Source organism: Pseudorasbora parva, chromosome 6, assembly GCF_024679245.1.
Source record: "Pseudorasbora parva isolate DD20220531a chromosome 6, ASM2467924v1, whole genome shotgun sequence".
Classification (NCBI taxonomy): domain Eukaryota; kingdom Metazoa; phylum Chordata; class Actinopteri; order Cypriniformes; family Gobionidae; genus Pseudorasbora; species Pseudorasbora parva.
Window position 1 is genome coordinate 39,410,187 of NC_090177.1, and position 26,620 is coordinate 39,436,806.

The window sequence follows — 26,620 nt, forward strand, 5'->3', positions numbered from 1 at the left end:
GCTACACCTAAACCTGTGTGAACAAGTCTGCATGTGTTCTGACAAGCTGTCCTTGTTCTGTCTATCCTTCAGATGGCAATGCTGCTGAAACTCCAGGAGTCTGCCAACTACATTGAATCACCAGAACGGGACATTTCGGGCAACCCCACTTTCTAGGTTGAGCTAAAAGACTTTGAGAGCTCGCTAATGGCTAGTGCTGTTTCAAAACAATGTTCTATACAACTGATTTGCACCTCCTGTCTCCTTCAAAAGGCTTGAGAGAGTCGAGAAGAGGAACTCTTCTCCATCTCAAGAACATCTAGGTTAAGGAACTCATTCTGCCAGATCTAAGCGAGAATCTTTTTTTTTGCACTGTTGTCTTAACCGGTCCTTCCTTTGCTTATCTAACCTGCAAGTTGCATGGCAATACTTGCAATAGAGGATTGTGAAGATTGGATGATTGTGAAGATGAGGATTTTCTTGTCTGCCATACTGGGAACAAAATGTGCTCCATATTTCTTAAATTTTTCTTTTGTTTTAGATAATATCTGTCCATTTGGACCAAAAATCTATTTATTCTTTTTTGCAAGAGTACCGACACTCAATCCTCAAGATCAAGTCGCCTGAACCCTGTACACAAAGGTGTGGTTACATATAGACCAACTTGCATGGATGCAAAATGTAATGTAACAGATGGTGCTTAGAATTCAGCCTTAAATGATGTCCCTCCATATATCATGAATTCAGTTTCATAGCAATCGGAAAATAACTCTATATTACCTCAGTTTGCATAGTGATGCAGTTTTAAGGTGCAGTATATACCCATAACCAGGTTGATTTATTCCTGTCAAACATGCAGCCATGAAGGAGACAGATGTAGACTGTAGATCTCTGAGAGGTTGCACTTTGATTTGTAGCTTTCAAAGCAAGAGCTGAACTGACTGTTTGTTTAAAACTCGAGGGTCGCTCACTCTGACAGGTGATTTCAACCGCAAAGCAACCAGAATTCATTCGTTTTCCATGAGCTACAGAGACTGTCGGCAATGGACAAAGTTGAGCAAAGTTTAACTATATGCAAATGTGACAACCAATCAGAGAGCAGACAGTGAAGCTCATGTGTTGGTTTTTCATTGTCTACAAAAGTTGCTGAATTTTGTCGACAGTGAGGCTCATGTGATCCACCACCTGATACAGTTGGGGGCAACCTCGGTTGATTCAGTCGCTGGCAGGAATAACAGGTGCTGTTACCGGTGCATGGGAGCAGTATGCAACATCTTACCTTTAGTAATCGTTTATGTGCTTTTGACCTTAAGACCCGGGTATACTTCCTTTTCCACGTTAATCTCATTCTCGCGCACAGTTGAGCATGCAGCCTTTCAAACTATGCTTTTTTGACTGTGAGTAAGTATAGCTGTGTTAGAGGACTCAAATAGTGCTCGTTATTGGCGGACACAAAAACCAGACGTTGTGCATGGCCATCAGCATGCTAAAGTGATGAAAAAAATCACATGGACGTCCCGAGTTGGAGCAGAACGTGGACAAGGGAAGTATACTTACGGCTTTAGTTCCAATATCCAAGGTGCTCATGGATCATTAAGATAATCAGAGGCTTTGTTCACACTGACACCCCAAACCGGATTCGCTTGCTGATGTCATTGCTGTAGCAACTAATGTAGGCCCTTTTTCCACCAGGTATTAACATGTTTCAAATGTGTGATCACTTGTGTTTGGATTTTGTTGAGAAACTCGAAGCACGCTCTAACTTGCATCAAGTGCAGTGCATAAATACTATTGAATGAATGAGCTTGTGTTACACGGCATACAAGCAAGCAGCAAAGGAAGACAATGCAAAGGATACAAATGGCAGCTTCAATCCTAATACATTTTTTTTTTTGGTACAACGCAGTGAAGTACAATGCATTCAGGACGAGTAAGCGTTTACATTACGCCTGGCTTCCTCCGTAAATGGTTTCAGTGACCCCTTGTGATAAAATAACCAAAAACCCATCTTAATACCATGTGGAAACAAGTCAGAAGATATACTGGATATTGACTCCACTGCCTAAACAAACGAAACCAAATAAGATGGGGCTAGAATGTGATTGAAAACAAATCAGGATCGTTTGCAGTGTGAACAAAGCCAGAATGGTTTAAACAACTTGTTTTGTCTGGAGTAGGTTATTTTTGGCCTTTATGCCTCAAGGTTCAAAGCTAAATAACATCAGTGTAAGCTTATGGTTTCACACACACTTATGTCCTTTGGTCTTCTGTAACAATGTAGCCAGTTTAAGAAATGTTGTAATAGTTGGGTTTTATTTACGGTAATTTGAAGTCACAGGATGGCCCCCATGTCAGGGTCTTTTATAATCTCTCAAACCATTCCAGTAATACTTAACTGTAATGATTACAAAATGTCAACACACACAAAAAAAGATAATGGTGGATTGTAACTCATGAATGCGTTTGCTATTGGCTGATTACAAGTGCTCCAGATCTGTATGTGCATGAAAGCTTTAACTTTCAGGAAAATTATAGTTAAAAAAAGGCACCTTATCATGACACGCCAAAGGATGTGTTGGCAACCAGTCTACAAGAGCAACGGGATCTTTTACCTAAATTATTATTACCGAATTGAAAATCATTTCTCATGATTCTCTCGTGTACTAACCGGTCTTAGTACAAGCACTATAGCAATGTCAGAGTAAACATCACAGAATGTAAATTGGATCAAAAAATGAGTTTGCCAACACTTCCAGTGCTCTTGATGATGCTTGTCGATTCTTGTGCTTGTGTTTACGTGTCCTGTCAATGTCAGAAGTAGCTCTCCAAATGAATAACCGCAGGAGCGTTTTTTTAAAGGTCTTTTTTGTACGTTTTTTTACTAAAGGATCTTAGTCTGACATTTGTAAATAGGATTTTCCAAAAAAATTGCCAAAAAATTCTAACAAAAAAGGTCTATGGTAGAATAAACATTGCAAGGGTAAAATATAACAACTATAAACTGAATGTGTCTGGTTAGATTTACATTTACAGCGAGGATCGCGGTCATCTCTCAGTTATTGCCTTTCCTGTAGGGGCAAGTTAACTGCCACAAAGTAACTAGATCATGTTGCCTATGTACATTTTTCACTATACAAGTGTCCTCTTTATTCTCTTCCGGATCGTACAAGGTATTAAATAGCTTTTACGATTAGTTGGTCTCATCACCCCATAAAAAAAACAATGAAAAAAAGTGGCAGCGGTGCTTCAAATCACACAAGTACCTCAAGATCTGTCTTAAAGTGCCCGTATTATGCTATTTTAAAGGTTACTAATTTTGTTTAGAAGGTCTCCTACAACAGGTTTATGCATTCTAGGTAATTTTCTCATAATATGCATTTAATATCACCTAATTTCTCAACGAATCTCAAATTATTAGTTCAAAGGAGTTTAAAGATTAAGGGCCCTATAATGCAATGTAGTTGGGCTACGAAGAGGTTTTTTTCTAATTATAATTTTTTTACATCCAGCCCCACGTTGTTTAAATAGCAAATGCACTCAAGCCCATCTGTTCATCCATGGTCTGAAGACCAGGCGTGTTCAGCCGCATTGTGGAGTGTTGCTATTTTAATGAACTGACCATTGACCAACAAAAACCTGCTCTAAAGTCAACCGCGCAGTATTTGTTGTGTTATTTAAAGAGCATGTTAGTATTATGTGCCTATAAGCGGGTCCACAATGTGCCCACACTCTCCTTATAACACACACAAGGAACCAAAACACACCCTTGACTCATTAAAAGACTAGGTATAACCCTTTTGGACCCTGCGCCTGGTGTACCAACTTTTTTTTTTTCAATGTTAAACCAGCAAAAATGTATTCGGGCCCGCCCTAAATGCACCTTCGCCGTGTGCTTCCGACCATGCGCTCAGGACGCTAAAATAGGGCACCATGTTTTTTTAATCCCCTTCTTTCCGTTGGCCTACTGTGATCTGATTGGTCAGATGTCTGTTTTGATTGGTCTACAGCGTGCAATGGTTATCTTCGCGTCAGGCGTTTCGTTGCCGCCACGCCAGCTAGCCGGGGATTATCCCTTACTTATCGTGCACTTTTGACAACTTTGCAGACCGTTTACATTCAGACGATATTATACATGGCATGAAAGGTTTATATATTTAAAAAGCATAATAGGGGCACTTTAACAGCTCATTGTATGATCAACAAACTTCCCTTAATAGCTTATGGATAGTTTGGGGCTTTGGGGAAGATTCCCAGTTGTTTGTCTTGAAAATGTGCCTAATATAAGCCAACTCGTTGGACATTGCAATACCTAAACTATTATGTTTTGCAAGGGATTGTTTGCTGTGGAGGATAAGAATGCGAGCGAACGTGCTATCCTTTTTTATGCTAGCTTATGAAATTACGTTGAGATTTGAGCTCACAGGGAGTCTCGTTTCCAACTGAAGCCATTTCCCATTTTCTCTTCTCCTGCCACAGATATATTTGCATCATAGTACAGTGTGCTTTGTCATATCTCTCATACCAACTGATATAGTTCGGACAACTTAATATTCTATGTCTAACTATGTATGAATTAATTTATTCGTGATTTTTACTGGTTTCTGAATAACAACGCTGAATGTTCAAGCAGGCACAATAATAATACAAAACCTGTGCTCTGTAATATTTTTTTTTTTTTTGATGATTTGTCAGGTTTTGAAGGTTTGATGATTTGTCACTATGCAGCGTTGGAATAACATTTTCACCTGAGTTCAGTTGTCAGTACCAATGACAGATAACAATGGTATATGTGATAAGCTAATGTGCAGGTTTGATGGTGTTTTAATGTCGTTGATGTATATAGCCATTGTTTGTCTGGAAAATACATTGGACCTACCTGTCCCATTGGGATTTCAAACAGAACAGTTTTTCTTCTTTTTTTGTTTTTAAGAAATGGATCTTGCTTTCTCTTTAAGAAATCTTTCTATTTTGTATAGAGCATTGCAACTGTAAACATTGTAAATAGTAAACTCATCTGCGACCACAATCACAGTAAAATATGAAAAATCCGGCCCTAGGATGAGACACCTTTTGTTAATGTTGTTTTTTATTATTATTATTTTGCGAACTGTCTGCTGGAGAGGGGTTATAAAGGCATGTGCTTACCTGAGAGAATTTAATCCATCAAATATTCACTCATGTTTTCAATAAACTCGTGCCATCCCTACACTAAATGTCTCTTTCACTGGACTCCTTCACTTATTTCAGTTTAAAAATGATATTTGACAATTATCACATTATACTACGGGCTGTTGAATGCTTCAATCTGATTGGCTGACGGGAAACGCACGGTCGGATTACAGTTCAAGGAACGACGACCGCGGATCTTGACCGCATTACAGATCCATATCGCTTCGCCACATGTTCATTTCAGTTATTTCAAATGTCTTTACAGCCAACAACAGCAAAATAATCAAAACCCACAACCACACTGACCAAGCAAAGAAATATAGTGAATAATAGGGTAAAAACGACACATTATTTCCATGGTTTTCCGCATGATTACGTTTATGTGTGTTCGAAACGCACTCTTTCTCGCACTCTCTCTGCTCTCCTCCCTCTCAAACACACACATTCACTGAACACACACTCGCAGAGTAACATATCGCCAGCGCTGCTGTGATGGATGTATCAGTAAAATAGTTTAGCAACTTAAAAACAACGACATTTCTCACTACCGAGGTAATAAATGCGCTGTTATTACGGTCAAGTTAGTTAGACGCAGCCGACCGAACACTAGAAAAAGACGGACAGACTGAGGTGAGCTGATCTCTCTCTCTCTCTCTCTCTCTCTCTCTCTCTCTCTCTCTCTCTCTCTCTCTCTCTCTCTCTCTCTCTCTCTCTCTCTTTCAAACCTAATTGCATTAGCCCTGCACACAATAGCATCTTAAGACGCCTTGAAATATCTGAACAAATGTTTTGAGCTTTGATAAACGAGTATGCTTACCTAATAAAATAAAACATTTGTATTTTTGAACACTGACACCTTTCAAGTCAAAGATTTCTGCTTTTTGAAGTTTGTCTCCCTCTACTGTCTTAATTTTGTAACGGCCGTTATGGACCGCACATCGCAGTTACAATTTTAGACGAACGAGGGCGCCAAATGTCAAGGAGTCGGAATAAATTCAAGCCATTAAGAAATAAATACTAAATGAGAATGGTCAAGTAAAACAAGAGTCAGAAAATATTGGACTCTAGGCACAGAAGCTGCATGATACCTACTGAGTTAACCAAGTAAGTTACTATGAATAACTTAATGGGGTGAGACCAGTTAAGAAGGAGCGACTGAGGGTTATTCCCGAGTTGATAAGAACAGATTTATCTGTGTACTACTGAAGGCTATTTAAAGAAGAGGAGGAGTCCTGAAGGTTCTTACTCAGAGGTGGTATAAATTGAACGTCCCAAAAGACATTTCCATTTCAAAGACCGGCAGTCCTGTTGAGTTTCTCCCAAGCATCATGCCAGCCAAACCAGCACCTATCAAAAAGTCAGCCAAGAAGGCTGCTGCAAAAGAGGAGAAGCCTGCAGAGCCTGCAGAGCCTGTGGCCGAGGCTGCCCCCGCTGAGGCGCCTCCAGCTGAAGCAGCGCCTGTAGAAGCCCCGGCTGAAGCCCCAGTGGCCGAATCTGCCCCCGCTGCAGAGGCACCGGCTCCTGAAGGTACTCCACTCATACTGAACGCTGGTCTTTATTATTTTAAAACAGTTTAGACCTAAGAGTATGCCTAACCCTGACCACATCTCATTTAAAAGCCTAATACTTCAGATTATGTTAGTAAGACTAACATTCATACAGAAAAAAAGTGTTTCAATGAAAGAATGACTGAATCATCAGTGCTGTCTCGCACACGCCCCCTACTGAACTGCATGCTCCTTCCTCTACTAGGAACGTGATGTTCAATTCATTTGGGTGTAATTAATTTGCTTAGTAACCTAATTACTGTAATTGAAAAAATAAAGTAAGGGATTGCTCTTAATTTAATTACAAACTGATGTAATTGTATTAAATACTGTATAGACTATTTAACAATTCTATTTAAAAAAAAAACAATAGTGGATTTAAAGGGGTAGTTCACTTTAAAATGAAAACTACTCCATGATTTACTAACCCCCAAGCCATCCTTGGTGTATATGACTTTCTTCTTGTTTCTGATTTACACAATCAAAGTTATATTAATAAATATCCTGACGCTTCCAAGCTTTATAATGGCAGTGGTCCATTGAGTTTGAAGCTCAACAAAGTGCATCCATCCCTCATAAACGTACTCCACACGGCTCCGGAGGGTAATAAAGGCCTTCTGAAGAGAACTGATGGGGTTTGTAAGATAAATATCCATATTTAACATATTATAAAATAAAATATCTAGCTCCCGCCGGACGGCCTTCCGTATTCAACTTACGAAGAAAGTGTATCGCCTCTCGCAGTTCAAAACGCTTGTGCTACGTCCGACGTATAGTTTTTTGTAAAGTTGAATACAGAAGGCTGTATGACGGAGGCTAGATATTTTACTTTATAACTTGATAAATAAGGATATTTGTCTTACACAAACGCATCAATGCCGTTATAAAGCTTGGGAACATCCGGATATTAATCAGAAGAAAGTCATTTACACCAAGGATGTCTTGAGGGTGAGTAAATCATTTTAATTTTAAAGTGAACTAATCCTTTAACATCAACATGAAATGTTACATGTAACATGTATTTAATGTTAAATGTTTTTAACCTTCTACCTTTATTTGAAAGAATCAAAAGAGTAGGTTCGTGTCTATCGTTTTATTGTTGGTTCAAGTTGGGTCGAGGCTGATTCGGGATTTAGAAAGTAATTTTTAATCCAATTATTAAAAAGTAATCCAATATATTGTAATCTAATTTCACAGTTGAAGGTAATTAGTAGCAAGTAATTCATTTCTTTTTTAGGGTAACTTACCCAATGCTGGTGACGATGTTCTTCACAAAAATGTACCATGCATTGTAATTTGCCGTTATAGTTACAGTTATTGCTGCTACTGTAAAATGCTAATTAGTGCTGTCAATATTAACACGTTAATGCAGGCCATCAATTTTTCCATTTACGTTTTTCTGTCACCCTATGGCTAGCGTTACATTATATGATCACAAAATTAAAGTTAATCAAAGAACAAAGGTAACTAAGGATTAAAGGTAACTATTTTTAATTTACAATTCATGCAGTGCAAACAGTGCAACAATTTCTGTTAGTCAGGTAAGGGCACAGGTAAAGATGAAATGTATTATGGGTTTTATTGTTTGAAGCCTAATAAATGTTAAAAATGGATTTACACTGTAATGCTGAATGGCTATTACTAATGTTTAAAATGGGGGGGGGGGGCACCGTAATGCTGGCCCTCATTGATAAAAACATCATGTGTTCATCAATCCATGTGTTTAAAAAATAAACTATCTTTGTTTTTTTTCTTCTTTAAAGGGTTAGTTTACCCAAAAATGAAATGTATGTCATTAACTCCTCACCCTAATGTCGTTCCTCACCCGTAAGACCTCCGTTCATCTTCACACACAGTTAAAGATATATTATATTTAGTCCGAGAGCGTATGCAAGTGAATGCACACTATACTGTCCAAAATCCATGGATAGATGGATGGTCCATGTCCAGAATCATGTCCATGTCCATGATTTGGATCGCCAATGTCACGTGATTTCAGCAGTTTGACACGCGATCTGAATCATGAGTCAATCCGCTGATTCATAACCGTTTGAATCTTTATTTGAGGTTTGAAATCGAATGAGGAAGAGAGGACAATGCTGAATAAAGTCGTACTTTTTGTTATTTTTGGACCAAAATGTATGTTCGATGCTTCAAGAGATTCTGATTAACCCACTGATGTCTCATATGGACTACTGTGATGATGTTTTTATTCCCTTTCTGGACATGGACAGTATAGTGTGCATACACTTGCATACGCTTTCGGACTAAATCTAAAATATCTTAAACTGTGTGTGAAGATGAACGGAGGTCTTACGGGTGTGGAACGACATTAGGGTGAGGAGTTAATGACATCAGTTGCATTTTTTGGGTGAACTAACCCTTTAATTTCAAGGTTAACTGAAATACTTACACTTAATCACTGAAAAAAACAATTTATTGACAGCACTATAATAAATATAAATGAATAATATAATTACATTAATTCTATTATATTACTGAAATTATGAAACCGGCACTGGCAACTAATACCAAACTACTAAAGTTAACGCTGTAAAACGCTGATATTTTGGCTGAGACAAAATATGCAAAGATTAAAATATGCAAATATGCTGGTTTAACTGATTTATTAATTTAGGAAAATGGATTTGTCATTCTGAACATCCACAAACTGCTGGAAGATAACTTCTGTCGTGGGTGTTGCATGTATGTATTTAATCTAACCACAGAAAGACTGAACCGTCTAATTATAATGTGTGTGTATGTAGAAATGTCCCTGATGTCTCTAACCCCTTAAACATATACCATAGCACCTGTCAATCACTGGATCTGCAGAAGCAGTCTAATTTATGACCACCTATCCACTAACGTCTACCTAATATATTCTAACGTTTATTTAGCATGTAACACTAGCCTCGGCCCCTGCTGATCAGGGTTGGACTGCTGATGGGACGTCGTAGGGCATAGGGGTAAAGCTATAACAATAACACGTGATTATTACTACTCACATTATTATTACTGTCAAATTTACTTTGCTTTTGCATAAGAGTGCAAATAGCATCTGAACGTTCATTTTGACCGTTTTAAATTTTAAGATGCATGAATAAATCCACATCTCAGGATCAAAACAGGTTCCCCTCACATGTTACCTCTTCAGTAAACTGGCCTGCTGAGCAGTGTTGCCAAGTCTGCCTTTTTCCCGCATGTCCGCGGGTTGAAGTGTCTGTTTTAAGCGATTTAAACTTTTCATTTCCGTTAAAACAACGACAAAAGTCTTCAGAAGACATTGCAACATCTTCCTCAAAATCTCAATCTGAGAATTGCTGTCTCTGATGTTTCTCCGTCGCTCTTCTATGTCATCGTCCGGTGGTGACACCCCTTTGGAAATGATTCGTCTATGAAGCTTTGCCAGACAATAGCTCAGTTACTACAACCCCGCTGCTGAGTGCAAAAACCACTAATCACCAACAACGTCTGTGGTGCGATCAAGATTAGCTTGTGGTGGAAGAGTGTGTCTCACTGCATGCTGAAATGACTGGCGTGACCTGTCACCTGACTTCATTAACATCATCAGAATGAGGGCAAGCTATAAGTATGTATCTGCTGAAGTTCCTGTCGCAGAAGAAGGTACTATTCCTGTAACTGTTGCTCCATGACGCTAAACTACCATTACTAAGAAAGAAAAAAAAAACTGTATTCTAGCCATCTTTCCTGAGTGGCACTGCTCTAATGAAAGTAATGCTTTGCTGTTAGGCCCCGCTGATGAAGCTGCTCCTTCTACTAATGCTCCAGCTGAGGGTAAATCATTTCTGTTATCATATTTAATTGTTAAATTTCAGTTTTGATCCAGACACTGTGTCTTACACCCTTTAGAAAATGACGATTCTTAAGGTTACAGTTCATTCTCCAATATTTTGTTATGATTTTGTTGACTTATAGGCTGTAAAATCCATAATGCATTTGAATAAATACAACTCTGAATCCAAATAATCCTGCATATTTGATCATCAGCTGCTCCTGCTGAAGCTGCACCTGTAGAGGAGCCACCTAAACCACCAACACCACCTCCTCCAGCAGGTACTCCATCCACCAATCCACCTACACCATCCGTTCACACAATTCATCCATCCATCCACACAGCCATCCATCCATCCATCCATCCATCCATTAATCATCCATGCAATCTACTCATCCAATAATCATCCACCAATCCACCTAAACCATCCATTCACCCAATGCATCCATCCATCCACACATCTATCCATCGATCCACCAATCCACCTACACCATCCATTAATCATCCATGCAATCTACCCATCCAATCAGCATCCACCAATCCACCTAAACCATCCATTCACCCAATGCATCCATCCATCCACACATCCATCCATCCATCCATCCATTCACCCAATGCATCCATCCATCCACACATCCATCCATCCATCCATCCACCAATCCACCTAAACCATCCATTAATCATCCATGCAATCTTCCCATCCAATCATCATCCACCAATCCACCTAAACCAACACATCAACACATCCATCCATCCTTCCACCAATCCATCTAATCCATCCATTCACCCAATTCATCCATCCTATCTAATTATCATCCACCCAATTCATCCACCCACTCAGTCTATCAATCCATTAATTGTCTATGCAATCTATCCATCCCATCCTATCATCATCCATCCGTCCACATATCATCCACTTAATACATCCATCCATCCATCTATCCACTGATCCACCTAATCCATCCATTCACCCAATTCATCCATCCATCTATCTATCCAAACAGCTATCCATCAGTCCACCCAATCCATCCACTCACCCAGTCCATCCACTCACCCAGTCCATCCATTAATCATCCATGCAGTCTATCCATCCCATCCAATCATCATACACTCAATCCATCCATCCACCAACCCATCATCCACTCACTCAATCCATCCATCCATTCATCCATCCATGCATCCATCCATCCATCCATCCATCCATCCATCCATCCATCCAATCTACTTCATTCATCCACCTAATCCTTCCTTCCTTCCTTCCTTCCTTCCTTCCTTCCTTCCTTCCTTCCTTCCTTCCTTCCTTCCTTCCTTCCTTCCTTCCTTCCTTCCACCTATTCATCCAATCAACCTCATTCATCCACCTAATCCATCCATCCATCCATCCATCCATCCATCCATCCATCCATCCATCCATCCATCAATATGTAATGGACCAAATCCATCCATATATCCAATAGAGCCAATCCACCCAATCAATCAATCAATCAATCAATCAATCAATCAATCAATCAATCAATCAATCAATCAATCAATCAATCAATCAATCAACCAACCCATGTATCCATCCTTTTAATCCATCCATCTATTTATCCGTTATCCACATAATCAATCAATCAATCAATCGGCCAATCTATTCAATGGATCCCATCCATCCATATAGCTAATCAACCCCATTCATCCACCCAATCCATAAATCCAATCCATCTACCCTTTTATCCATCCAAACCATCCTGCCAGTACATCAATCCCCCTAATTCATTCACCCAATCAATCAATCCATCCATCCATCCATCCATCCATCCATCCATCCATCCATCCATCCATTTATCCAACCAATCAATCAACCCAATTAATTAATCCACTCATTTATTCATTAAATCCACCCACCTAATCCATCATCCACCCATCTATCCATCCATCCATTTCTAAATCCATGTGTTTTTTTTCCTGCTATGACTATGATTTTATGTCTCTAATGAATGTGCAGTGCCCACGAGTGCCCCACAGAACCTCAGCGTGGATGATGTCAATGAAACCTCAGTCACTCTTAAATGGAGATCCCCGGAGAGCATTGGCTCTGGACTGGATGGATACATTGTGGAATACTGCAAGGAAGGATGTGTGTATATCCTCTCAGTATTGCTGATAAGCTCTTTAGATTAGGGGTAGTGTTTCAATCATCATGCCTTCAACTTGAAATTGAACCATGTCGAACTATCAGATGTCACAAGAAAAGGGAGTTCTACAACAGTCTGCTATAGCACCTGTCTTTGAAATGTCACCACAGACTGATTTATGGCTAGCCCTTGTGAGTCTCCCTATTAGGAAGGGATGCTTTCAACCAACTGTCACCGTATCTGCACATCCCACATTTAGATTTGTGGATCTATACTGACTTCACTGCTAGTGTGTTTGGAAATTCATATTGGTTTTTTAAATGGGTAGTTGCGTATAACATTAAGATTTTAGGTTTTCCGATTTTTTAGGAATCACCTTTTTGCCTTCACAAGTTGACCAATTCTGAAATTAAATTATTTTTATAGTAATTAAAATGCACAAACTTTTATGATTGTGCTTTAAAAAAATATATTGTTTTATTTTTATATTTATCATGGAAACTTTCCAAAAGTATTTCATGTCATCTGCCGTTAAATCTACCCATAGTTTATAACAAGTTAAAGTATTTGATAATGATTTAACGCATTTTTATGAACTTATCTGTTATCTGCATCTGTCCATTTTTACACTATATAGCTTCTGAATGGGTGGCTGCCAATACCGAACTCACCACGTCCAACCGGTTTGTCATCAGCGGCCTGACAACCGGAGACCTACTTAACATTCGCGTGGTGGCCATGAATGCCGGAGGCCGCAGCGAGCCCGTAGTCCTGCCTCAGCCCGTCCCCGTCCGTGAGATCATGGGTGAGTGTCTGTGTATCATTGGAGAGGTTAGACCTGCATGTGTAGGGGACAGATGAAAGTGACGAATCATCTCTGGTTACTTCACAGAGTCTGGTTACTTCAAACACTGATTACTTCATAGTGTTATAGATTTTCAGTGTATTATCTGAGCCCTGGCTCATGTGGCTTACTGCCGAAGCTCAGATGACAGTATGCCACAGAGAGAGGAGCTGGTGGAAGTGCACAGCCTTTAGCTACCTCTCTTGCCCTCAATGGATTCAACAGCTGTGGGAATATAAATCCCATTGGCTTGCGCCGACAAGAGCTTTCATTAGCATTTAAATTACACACATAAAGACCTAAGGCTGTCAGTGCAATCTGAGCTCAGGGCTGAGAAGCACAGTAAACACATACTGTACATTAACCTCCTAAACGGAGAGTAGTACTTGCATAATTGTGTATATTTAAAGAGTTTTTAATCTAGCCAAAAGGATTGTATGAATTGCTTTCATTGCTGCTGCAGTGTTTATATTCAAAGCTTGGTTCTTTGCCCTTGCGTTTGACCACTTTCATTGGTGGAGATCGAGCTTGACTCACTGGGACAGATTTATTAACAGCCTGCGTCAGGGCAAACCCTCATTTGGTGTTATGAAACTACTCTCCGGATTTACTAAAGACTCAAAGTCACTTCATGGTGACAAGTCTGTGGTCTTCCTGTGGAATTGGATTCATTTTAAGTTAATTTGCCCTGTTTAGTACATTTTTATTATATTATATTGATTGCACTTTGGTTCTCAAAGGGTGATTCTACATTACAAGTTATAAACTTAATACTCTTCGGGTCCTATTTTAACGATCTGAACGCATGGTCTAGAATGCATGGTGCAGGGGCACTTAGTCCGAATCCACTTTTGCTAGTTTAACGACGTGTAAAACAGCCGGCAGGCCAGGCGCATGGTCCAAAAGGGTAGTACTTGTCTCTTAATGAGTCATGGGTGTGTTTTGGGTGTAACATGCAAAAAAAACAATCAGAGTCTCATCTCTGATTCCCTTTAAAAGCCAGTTGCACTTGCAGCATGGTGGATTCACTATTTACATGGAGAAATATGCTAGCAGAAAGGCTGAAGGCTAGCCTAGAAATCTAGACGCACCCTAGCGGCAGCAAATCTAATCTGCCCGCGAGTGTCGTCTAGCAACTCTCAATACCCTTCTGAGCTGTAATCGCCTAATTCTTGCCGGGCCAATCACATCGTGTATAGAGTCGGTGGGCGGGGCCATAATGACGACGGCCGAGTTGCGTTTGCGTGCTTCTAGTAAACACAGAAACTGGCGAACGGCGGCGGTCTTTCGAATCAGCTCTGACCACGACTCCGGAAGACTTGGAGTTAAGCTTTTCTCTGAGAAAAGGACAAAGAACGGCACTGAAGTCATTCTTAAGAAGGGAAGATGTGTTCGGAGTTTTGCCGACTGGATACGGTGAATGTTTAATCTATCAACGAGCTCTGCTTCACCTTCGTTGTTCTGGTTGGTTGTAGCGCTATCCTATCGCGTGCAGAGGGAGTTTGAAAGACAACCGTTTATCCGCCCCTCGGATTGAGCTGTCAATGGTGAGTTTCCAGACCAAACATCTTGATGTGGGTCTGGCTTGTCAGGCTAACTGAAGGCTTCTCCATTGTACGCTTCTCCTGTAATAAACAGAGTGTACGTATGTATTACTAACGCGCCCTTTAAATAACACAAAAATACAGCGGCATTGACTTTAGAGCAAGTTTTTGTTGGTCAACAGTGGATTTCAGTCCCTTAAAATAGCAACACTTCAACAATCCCCCTGAACACATGCTTTTCAGACCATGGGCGAACAAATGGGCACGAGAGCATTTGCTATTTGAACAATGTGGTGCTGGATGAGAAAAAATGACAACTGCGATGGAAACTAGCAAAAACCACTTGCCTGGCATCACATTGCGCCGGGTGTATGATAGGGCACTTTATGATTATGTTAAAGGAGACATGATTAAAATAACTTAATAATAAACAGTATCATGCATAAATAATACAGATTAAGAGTGAAACATACTCAAAGTTAATTTAAATAAATGTTATTTAATGGATAAATATAGTTAAAAATGTTACAATTTTGTTAAATGTTACATATAAAATATTATTTTTTACATATTTTATTGTTCATAAACCCAACACAAAGGCAACAAACAAATCACACAATTAGAAGAAAACAATGAAAAACTGAAAAACACATATTTAAAGTTTTGTTTACTTAATTAGCTTAATGATTTATGAATAATAATATACCATAAAATGTAAACATCACTTTTTTAATACAATTAAAAATTTATTAAAGATTAATAAAATTATTTGCAACAACATCATTTTTCTTAATGATTCAACTATTTTTTTTGAAAAAGTAAACTTCACAAAAATACATTAAAATAATAAGATATTTTATTAATATAAAATAATTAATAATTGATTGATATTCGCAATTTTATTGATATGTTTACCTAAGGATTATTAGGAACACCATACTAATACTGTGTTTGACCCCCTTTCGCCTTCAGAACTGCCTTAATTCTGCGTGGCATTGATTCAACAAGCTGCTGAAAGCATTCTTCAGAAATGTTAGCCCATATTGATAGGATAGCATCTTGCAGTTGATGGAGATTTGTGGGATGCACATCCAGGACACGAAGCTCCCGTTCCACCACATCCCAAAGATGCTCTATTGGGTTGAGATCTGGTGACTGTGGGGCCATTTTAGTACAGTGATCTCATTGTCATGTTCAAGAAACCAATTTGAAATGATTCGAGCTTTGTGACATGGTGCATTATCCTGCTGGAAGTAGCCATCAGTGTTCATAAAGGGATGGACATGGTCAGAAACAATGCTCAGGTAGGCCGTGGCATTTAAACGATGCCCAATTTGCACTAAAAGTCCTAAAGGGCACCAAGAAAACACCCCCACACCATTACACCACCACCGCCAGCCTGCACAGCAAGGCATGATGGATCCATGTTCTCATTCTGTTTACGCCAAATTCTGACTCCATCTGAATGTCTCAACAGAAATCGAGACTCACCAGACCAGGCAACATTTTTCCAGTCTTCAACAGTCCAATTTTGGTGAGCTTGTGCAAATTGTAGCCACTTTTTCCTATTTGTAGTGGAGATGAGTGGTACCCGGTGGGGTCTTCTGCTGTTGTAGCCCATCCGCCTCAAGGTTGTGTGTGTTGTGGCTTCACAAATGCTTTGCTGCATACCTCGGTTGTAACGAGTGGTTATTTCAGTCAAAGTTGCTCTTCTATCAGCTTGAATCAGTCGGCCCATTCTCCTCTGACCTCGAGCATCAAAAAGGCATTTTCGCCCACAGGACTGCCACATACTGGATTTTTTTCCCTTTTGACGCCATTCTTTGTAAACCCTAGAAATGGTTGTGCGTGAAAATCCCAGTATCTGAGCAGATTGTGAAATACTCAGACCGGCCCGTCTGGCACCATTTTGCTTAAATCACCTTTATTTCCCATTCTGACATTCAGTTTAGAGTTCATGAGATTGTCTTGACCAGGACCACACCCCTAAATGCATTGAAGCAACTGCCATGTGATTGGTTGATTGGTTGATTAGATAATTGCATTAATGAGAAATTGAACAAGTGCTCCTAATCATCCTTTAGGATGAGCTGTATGTGTGTGCGTGCGTGCATTTTCTATGGAATTCAATGGGGATCAGAAACTGTTTGGTTACCAACATTCTTCAAAATATTTTCCTTTATGTTCAACCTGAGGGTGAATACATAATGACAGAATTTTCATTTTGGGTGAACTACTTTATTTTACTTTTATTTATAAAATGTGGAATTCCTCAGACAATTAGATCAATTATATCAAATCAGACATCAGAAATAGCCATGGTCACTGATAAGAGAGGACAACAGAGACAAATGTTCAGGTCGAGGGGGGCAGTAAGGCTTTTCATGCTGACATGGCCGCCTTGCGTTTTGAACTGTTACTTCTTTTGTTTCTATATCTTTAAAAAAATGTTTATGCCCAAATAAGATCCTAAAATCAGCTAATATTGTTATTAGGTCAAACAATCCTGACTGAAAAGAGATATGCAGGCGTGTTGGCTTGGAGAATCAAAGGGAACGCTCTGTTCATCCATTTGGGTTTAGCAGGTGAATGCTGTGGTGTGTGGCAGCGATTCACGAACATGGACTGCAAAAAGGGATCGAAGAAGCAGGATTAGGTTTTTATACATACAAGCACAGGCATTAGAGAAATTAGGTCAGGTATGCTAAAGTAAGCCGAATGAGAGCTGAATGCAAACCTTCAAAGCCAACTGTGCCGTCCCATAGTGCCACCTAAGTCAAGTATTGTGTCAACATGTCAGCTCAGCAATGTGTGTCGCTCCACGGGTGTCAATTGTTTCCTGTCCTAATGACTCAGCTTGCTGCTTTGGAGTCCTGGGAAGTAAGGATTAAAGGTCTGGTGGGCTAGATTTGGGAGGCTGTTCCCTGATAACAGATACAGATGTGCTCGGAGAGGACAGCCAATAAGGATTTAGATCAGAGAGGACAAAGATCCTGGGTGGCACATGGTTATCTAGAGCTGTGGTTCCTAAAACAGGGGTATGAAAGGTGACAGAAGGAATACCCAAAATAAATCAAAATATGTTCATTTAATTCTACTCCACCTTAAAATAACATTAAATATTAAAAACAAAATGCTAAACATAGCATTTTAAATTTCTGACAGACAAAATGCTGCTCCTAGAGTAAAAACAGGAACATTTTAGTGTTTAATAGGTCAAATGTATGACGTCAAGTCTCATCTTTTGTGGTCAAAACTGACTGCATATGATAGGTTGCTTGCAGAGTTCATTAGTGCTTCTTGACAACGGTAATGCTTTTTGGTTACACACATTACATGTAGTTACTAATTGCTATAAATTGTGCTTAATTACATGCAACTAACTTAAACCACACTCGTACCCTTGTTAGTTAATTAGTATTACTCAGTACCTAAATGTATAATTACACTGTAACGGAGACTTCAAATAAAGTGTAACTGCATTTATAGCATAAATATAGACACAGACTGTGCATAGAGATTGATTTAAGACTCAAACTTACCTTTTTTTTTTTTAATGTTGATAATATATTATACAAGCAAAAATATATCATATTTTCCTGAATATCCACACAATTGCACATTTGACTACTGGTGGTTTTAGTTTAGGCCTAATATGTAAAAGTATCATTTAATTCTTTCCCCGCCAGAGGTTTTTCATAAAAAAGTTGCCAGCCACCGTCAGGGTTTTTGACCATTTTCACCAAAATGTAATATCCCATAGAATATTTTATTTTATGAAAATCTGAACATGCAATGTATCGAAATAAAGACCCTGACCCTCTTCTTTTAAACATAAAAGCCTGTTTAATTCTAGCTTCATGAGTTCCTAGTAGTGTTAGTAAAACTATTAGAAAATCAATTTAAAGGTGCAGTGTGTAATATTTATAAGGATCTATTGGCAGACATGCTATATAATAAACATAACTATGTTTTCAGTGGTGTATAAAGACCTTACATAATGAACCGTTATGTTTTTATTACCTTAGAATGAGTAATTTCTATCTTCATACACCGCGGGTCCACTTACAGCGAAGTCGCCATTTTGCGGCACCATGTTTCTTCAGAGCGCTAGCTACTCTCTTCTGTCTCATACGAAGACATCTTTGTCCTGTGTCGGCCACCGTAGCTTCTCTATGTGCTTCAAAAGGGAGGGATTTACAACCTCACCGCTAGATACAGCTAAAATGTACAATGTCTATCTTTAAGGGGGCAAATATTATCCCTTAATGGAAAAGGCGTAACTGCAGTCACAGCATTTTTTAACTGAAATTTTTTAACTGTTTATACGATTTGACCATATACACGACAACAGCGTTTTTGGGGAATAAAAACAGGTTTCAAAGTGGAAGGTTTAGAAAATGATTGTAAACAACAAAACGGTGAATTTGTGAAAAAGGTGACGTCATGCATATGCGTATTAGATGCCAAAGTGTGTCTAAGGGTGCGTTCACACTTGTCATGTTTGGTTCGATTAAAACGAACCCTGGTGCGGTTGCTCGGTTAGTGCGGTTCATTTGAACATATGTGAACGCTGCCATCCGAACCCTGGTGCGCACCAAACAAGCGGGCCGAGACCGCTAAAAAGATGGGTCTCGGTCCGCTTCCAAACGAACTCTGGTGCGGTTCGATTGATATATGAACGCAACACGGACCAAAGACATGTAAACAAACCAAAAACAGGGCGTATAATGTCACAAGATGCCACGCATAATGCAGCTGATTTGACGACGCGGAAGATCGGTGTACGTTATCCAAAATGAGTAACTTTAACGTTAGAGGGCAAACGTGGAGCAACGAGGAATTGCCTAATCAATATTTGGTCAGACGAGCATGTTTCGAAATTGCTAGAAAAAACACACAAAAAGCATACCTGGCTCTTCTCATCAATGGACCTGTGTTGCCCATTATTAGCAGGTACAGACGACAGAACGGCCGTCTCTTTTCTGCACAGCGGAGGAAATACGGCTGCTGTTTTGAATGTTTTGAACATTTTATGAGCTCTTCATGAGTTCTCTGGTAAAAAATAATGCCTTATGTACATGCATAAAATGCCAGCGCGTGTAATCCGCACACAGCATTGTTTTGAATGTTCGGTAAGCGAGCTCCTACGTCATATAAGCCGACCAATCAGGTTGTTACCGTCTCCCTGAGCCTTTGGTTCGGTAACTTTAGGTTCGCTGTTAAAAATGCCAGTGTGAACGCTAAGCGGACCAGGACTATTATGTTTTGTTTTTGTTTTTTGGTCCGGACCAAACTAACCAAACTAACGAACTACAAGTGTGAACGCACCCTAAGTGACATAATTCATCCTTTTTAGTCATTTTTGCAGATCTTTGTGAACGGGTATCGTTTTGACGACATTGCCATCTGTTTTAAGTACATTGTTGTCGTGTAAACATCCTAAGAGGAGGAGAGGGGGCATGCAGAAGGATGTTGGGTACAAAAAAACGCTGGTATAGGTGGAGAAAGTTTCACCAACAGACATCCTTGTTTCAATCTTTGTTTTTAGCATCATCCCTTCACATGTAGGGTTCAAATAGAGCAACATAGTGATGAGGATGAGACTGGCCTGCAATATGCAGGCTGTTGACCTGCAGACGGTCTGACATTCCTCACAGATCTATTTCTGGATGCATTCTGGATGCCACTGACTCGCTCTCCAATATACAGTATAGCAAGGATAAACCTGTCCAAATGAAGTTAATCTTTAACTCGTTAAAATAGCGGTGTAAGCATTAAATTATAACATACATTGCATTGTTTTATAACATGTATTGCCATTTTCAAGCTCAGTGTGTGTAATATAACACGGTTTATGCATTTCAAAATAAGATCTATATAAGACAAAATAATTTATTTTATGAAAATACAGAAAATACAAGCCAACAAAAACAGCTCATATAAGACGTTTTAATATAAATCTAAACACAAAAGACTCCTTAATTAAAAACATGCACTTTGTTTGTTTGTGTCTTTTACTTTTTATCAGATCGGCCCAAGATCCGCTTGCCCCGTGCCCTGAGGACAAGACACGTCAAGCATGTTGGCGAACAGATCAACCTTGTTATCCCATTCAGTGTAAGTTCAGCGTTTTCTATGTATATCTAACAGAGCTGTTATTCTATTGTATGCTCTAATATCTTCCATAATTCTCCATTTTGTAGGGCAAACCTAAACCTGTGATATCTTGGACCAAGGATGGCCAGCCTTTGGATGCGAAGAAGGTGAATGTCCGCAACAGCGAGAAGGATAGCATCCTGTTTATCCGCAAGGCTGAGAGAGATGACTCTGGCAGCTATGAGATGACCGTGAAGGTCGACAGCTTCGAGGACAAGGCTGCCCTCGTAATTCAGATTGTCGGTGAGACATGCTATGATCCGGAGATCGTTAATTTCAGCGCTCTTCTTGGGCCTTGTCTATTTCTGTCTCCCCTGCATTTTCATTCTTAGTCCATTCCTTGACACCGCTGTTTACTGAGTAAGACCTCACAGTGTAAAATGATCCATACTAAAGAGGCTAAATCATTTTTAATGGTTGTGTGTAGATCTGCCCGGTCCTCCTGCATCTGTCAAGCTAGTCGACTCTTGGGGCTTCAATGCAGCTTTGGAATGGACCCCTCCCAAAGACAATGGCAACACTGAGATCACAGGATACACCATTCAGAAGGCTGACAAGAAAACTGGAGTAAGTAACTCATTATTGACACATTAGTCCATTAGTTCAGCACTCAGGAAATCAACTACAGGACTTCCCTTTCGATTTAAGGAAAAGTTTTATTAGGGGTGAGAAAAAGTGCACATTTATCAAACTGCTATCTAACATAGAATGAACATAACGTAAAATATAGCTAGTTTTAAACACATTGCAGTCCCGGTATTGACCTTCTGACATCATTTGGATACATTTGCAATTTAATTTATACACAATTCATGATATACAAATATATTACTTGTATACAGTATAACTAAAAATGTTATAAATATATTAATAATCAAAAATAAAATGCATAACAGCGACACAGAAATAGGCGGATGGTGATTGGTGAAACAACTCCAGGGTTAGGCTAAATGCGCTTCCTCCTTTAAAAAAAGCATTTAAATATAATATCATGAAATGGTTACGTGTCATATTGCATTGCATATTACATTTAACATTATCAGCAACCGACACATCCCAGCTCTTGATAAATGAAGTGTTATTAAAGTGTCTATGTTCACAAACTACTAGGCTAATATTAGAACAGAAAAGCAAGCATAGCCTATTGTATGCGTGATGCTACATGGCGGTTTGAATAATAAATAACCATTGCTTTACCTAATGCAGCAAAAAGTTTATTCAAATACTTAATGGATTATATTGCCTAGAAAGTATGCAAAGAGCGTTCCTTTTATACCATTTGTATATCTCAATTCATTGCGATCTCACAAAGCATCGCTTATCAATTTAGCTGACTGCAAAATTAATCTTTTATTTAGCCTACATAATGTCTACACTTTAAGTCAGGGCTATTCAAGTCTTACCCTGGAGGGCCAATGCGGTGCAGAGTTTAGCTCCAACCCTGATCAAACACACCCACCTGTGATTTTCTAATGATCTTGAGGACATTGATTAGCAAGTTCAGGTGTGTTTGATTAGGGTTGGAGCTAAACTCTGCAACGCATTGGCCCTCCAGGGTAAGATTTGAATAGCCTTGCTTTAAGTTAACGTACACAGATAAGGCAATACATTATGACCTAATATTGGTCCCCCTTTGGAGGCCTGGACTCCATTAGACCACTAAAGGTGTACTGTGGTATCTGGCACCAAGATGTTAGCAGCAGATCCTTTCAGTCCTGTAAGTTGCAAGACACATCAAACAGATGCTCAATTAGATTGAGGTCTGGGGAATTTGGAGGCCAAGTCATTACCTTAAACTCATTTTTGCTTTGTGGCAGGGCACATTATCCTGCTCAAAGAGCCACAGCCACCAGGGAATACCGTTTCCATGAACGGCTGTACATGGTCTGCAGCAATGCTTAGGTAGGTGGAGCGTGTCAAAGTAACATCCACATGGATGGAGGACCCAAGGTTTCCCAGCAGAACATTGCCCAAAGCATCTCACTGCCTCCGCCAGCTTGCCTTCTTCCCATAGTGCATCCTGGGGCCATGTGTTCCCCAGGTAAGCGCCGGCCATCCACATGATGTAAAAAAAAAACGTTCTTTCATTGCTCCGTGGTCCAGTTCTGATGCTCACTTGCTCAGTGTTGGCGCTTTCGGCAGGGTCACGACTGACCCAGTCGTCTGGCCATCACAATTTGGCCCTTGCTTGCCTTAAGCTTGCCCTTTTTTCCTGCTTCTAACACATCAACTTTGAGGACAAAATATTCACTTGCTGCCTAATAGGCCCCTTCCGCTAACAGGTGTCATGTTGAAGAGATAATCAGTGTAAAGTGGTCATAATGTTATGCCTGATCGGCGGCTGATCGAACTCAGGCTAACTTAAACACCTCTGATTGGCCATTGCGTTCAACAGATCAACTGATATGTTTGTGATTGGCTACATTGCTCAATGCGTCAAAACAAGAGAAAAATGATCATTGGCCAGTAGTTATGGTCAGCTTTTCCCACCAAAACCAATCAGAAGCAAAAGCAGGCAGTGGTATGCATGAGCAAATTCCAGGCTAGTCTCGAGTGCTTGGCCAGAGGAAGGTAAGCCTTGAAATATATTTATTCCATTAACTAATATAATTCCCTAACCTGAAAGTGCGGCCACATTCACTATTGTTTGACAAATTGGGCGAAAGCCAGTCATTTTAATAAGAATCCACTCAATCAAGAATTTAGTGTGAGGGTAAACGATTTCCCCATGCAGATTTTGTAAAAAGTAAATTTAACATGGTAATATTTAACAGTATTCCAAATTTAATTTTAAACCCAGTTACTGTATGAGCTTCTCTTCATCAAAAAAGGAATATTTATATTATTCGTTTTATTATATAGAAGAGCGTGGGTCACAACCTAACACAGGGTTAGTCTTTAAAACTTTCCACACATGCCAGGATGACAAAACTTTGTGTATTCATTAGTTAAATATATTTAATATAAAAATATTTGGTAGATATTACTGAACATTTATTTAACCGTTGCAAAAGTACATTTCTTCCTTAAGTTTATTTTCATCTCTGTTTTTTGTGTTTATTTATAATAAGACAAATCTGATATTATTGTAATCTTATATCTGTTATGTAACAGTTGAGATTGTTCTTTAATGCTGATCTAACAGCAGAAGGCGCGAGCCGCGGTTTAAATCCCAGTCGCGCCGGTGCGGTGCGGTGCGGTGCGTTGTCACACTGCGTTACAATGAGCCCCTGTTAGATCTACGCTATTATATTCTATACATTTTTAAACTCTTTTGAGAAACTATGAGAAAAGAGTGTATTAAAAAAAAACTGAGTCAATGTTAAAAAAATATTCATTATTATTATGTTTTGAACTATGCTGCATAGCTGTATTTAGCGATGTTTTTGTTGTCAAACTCAAAAAATATTGTATTTTTAATTATTAAAAAGTGTCATTATTGTATTTTAAAAAGTAAATAACTGTATTTTATTGACAAAATATTTTAGTTTGTTTTGGATATTTTGTTTGGATTATATCAGATAACATTTTAAGCTGTAATTTGCTCATGTTTACAGTGTGCCACCTCGCATGTACCCCACCTATGGGCCATGTCGTCACATTTCATAATTGTACTAGACGTGTGAAATGAATGTGAGAAAAAATAAATACTCGGAAACCCAGTGAATTTACACAAACTGAGACAGTCAAAAAAGCATTAGGTTGTGCCCCGCTCTCCCCTAGTATGTATTTATTTTATTTTTTTAATAAATATAGCAATACAGAGTTTGACTTTCTGAAGTTGACGGTCAACATTCTGAAACTCTGTATTAAACAACTCATCTAGCCTAAACCACATCTTCACACTTACTGATAACTGACAAAGTGAGCAGCAGTGAATGCACTTTTTTTAAGTGGGATGTATGTTGTCATACTTAAGCAAGGCTTAATTTAGCCTTCTGTCTAGTCTGTAACTTTAAATGAAGAGTCTTGAGACTCTGTATATGGACATGACGCGTCTATCTATAAGCTTGTATCTGGGTGTTCAAGGCATGGGTCAGATGGCTTTTTGGCAGGAGATCATCAGGTTGAGAATGTGTAAAGTGCTGACAGATAGAGAGAGAGAGCTCCACGATGACATCTCATTACTCTGACTGTCATGATGCGAGCCATGATACTAAACAGCTTGCTTGATGCGAATACAAGATGTCTAGAGAACATACAGTACAAAAACACTTAATCCGAAGCCACTTTAGCCAAATCCACTGTGTCTTGTCGATATTTAGCACTGTACTGCAAATCACTTTGTTTACGATTTATTTATTGGATGGAACCCACAGGGACATATTGTCAGGCTTGTTCTCAATTTAGTGATAGTCTATAATGTCCTGTCATACTAAGGATATGACTGTTTTTTGCAGGATTGGTTTACGGTTCTCGAGCACTTCCACAGGCTGAACGCCACCGTCTCGGACCTTGTGATGGGAAATGTATACACCTTCAGAGTTTTTTCTGAAAACAAGGTTGGAAAGAGTGAGACTGCTGCTGTAACAAAAGCTGCTGCTCATATTCAGAAAACAGGTGAGGTCACAACATGTCATTGTTTTGACACTTCAAACTTCTCCCATTAAGTAAAGAGAACTTGGTGTCTGAAGAAAAGTAAAAGAAAACATTGCATTACATGGACTGACTGAGGTAAAATGACTAATGTATGACCTTGAGTGGCTTATTTCTGGCAGCAGAAGGATAAAATACACCTATGTTCAACAAAAATATTAAAAAAGAGGGTAGATATTTGCACACATGACCTCATATTCTTCATTAATATCGCAAGATGCAAACTGCCTACAAATAAACTAACTTATTATTGATAAAGTTGTTATTAATAACTTGTATTAAAGGAACTGTTCCTTTAAAACGTGAGTTTTGTTGGCAGCACATGCTAAGTGTCCTCACTGTGTGGAGATAAGACTTGGCTCTGCTTTGAGTGCTAATGACAGTTCTCGTTCCTCACATCAGTGGTACGTGGATTTGCATGACACCACGGATTATGCTGCAAAACTGACAATAATTTAGCAACGTGTCAGTCAGCTCTCCACATAAGTATAACTGTTGTACCCCAAAGTTGCTGACACTGAGCTGGTTGTGTTTCACACACAGTGAAACACAGTGGCTGGGTCACACAGTTTCTGTCATTCTCATGTCAATCTTGAGTACCTATAGAGTAGTATTGCATCCTTCATATCTCAGAAAAGTCTTTAGTTTTATTATATTTATATAAGACAGATACGCTGTACCGAGTCTTTCCGAGTAAAACCAAGTGGCTGGAGGCGTATCGTGTGGGCGGAGCTAAAGAATCACAAGTGTTGATGTTATTTACTTGATGTGCACTAATGCGCGGATAGCCAAGAACACACAGGCATTGGAAGAAGTTTTACTCAGCCCCTGCTTCCAACACATAATGGTGAACCTTCATCTTCATCCGC

At 39.3% G+C, this 26,620-nt stretch overlaps 2 protein-coding genes across 12 annotated transcripts in view; both read left to right on the top strand.

Annotated features, from left to right (window-relative positions):
- Positions 1-5,186, top strand: part of nav1a (neuron navigator 1a) — a 216,824-nt gene extending 211,638 nt beyond the window's left edge. For all 8 annotated transcript variants that reach the window (XM_067446893.1, XM_067446894.1, XM_067446895.1 and 5 more), the window contains one exon: positions 73-5,186. In XM_067446893.1, coding sequence (XP_067302994.1) covers positions 73-156 — 84 coding nt within the window. In that variant the 3' untranslated portion in view covers positions 157-5,186. The remainder of the gene's footprint in view (positions 1-72) is intronic.
- A 430-nt stretch (positions 5,187-5,616) lies between these two features.
- The window catches only part of mybpha (myosin binding protein Ha), a 32,090-nt gene continuing 11,086 nt past the window's right edge, over positions 5,617-26,620 (top strand). For 2 of the 4 annotated variants that reach the window (XR_010905496.1, XM_067447371.1), the window contains exons 1-10: positions 5,617-5,778; positions 6,444-6,675; positions 10,449-10,493; positions 10,707-10,772; positions 12,479-12,610; positions 13,246-13,413; positions 21,028-21,116; positions 21,203-21,398; positions 21,583-21,722; positions 25,556-25,715. Coding sequence is in view for 1 of the 4 variants with exons in the window: in XM_067447371.1 (XP_067303472.1) it covers positions 6,477-6,675; positions 10,449-10,493; positions 10,707-10,772; positions 12,479-12,610; positions 13,246-13,413; positions 21,028-21,116; positions 21,203-21,398; positions 21,583-21,722; positions 25,556-25,715 (1,195 nt within the window). In the remaining 3 variants the exon portion in view is untranslated. Of the gene's footprint in view, positions 5,779-6,358; positions 6,676-10,448; positions 10,494-10,706; positions 10,773-12,478; positions 12,611-13,245; positions 13,414-21,027; positions 21,117-21,202; positions 21,399-21,582; positions 21,723-25,555; positions 25,716-26,620 lie in introns of those variants that run through there. The other 2 variants (XR_010905498.1, XR_010905497.1) reach the window with 2 other exon arrangements.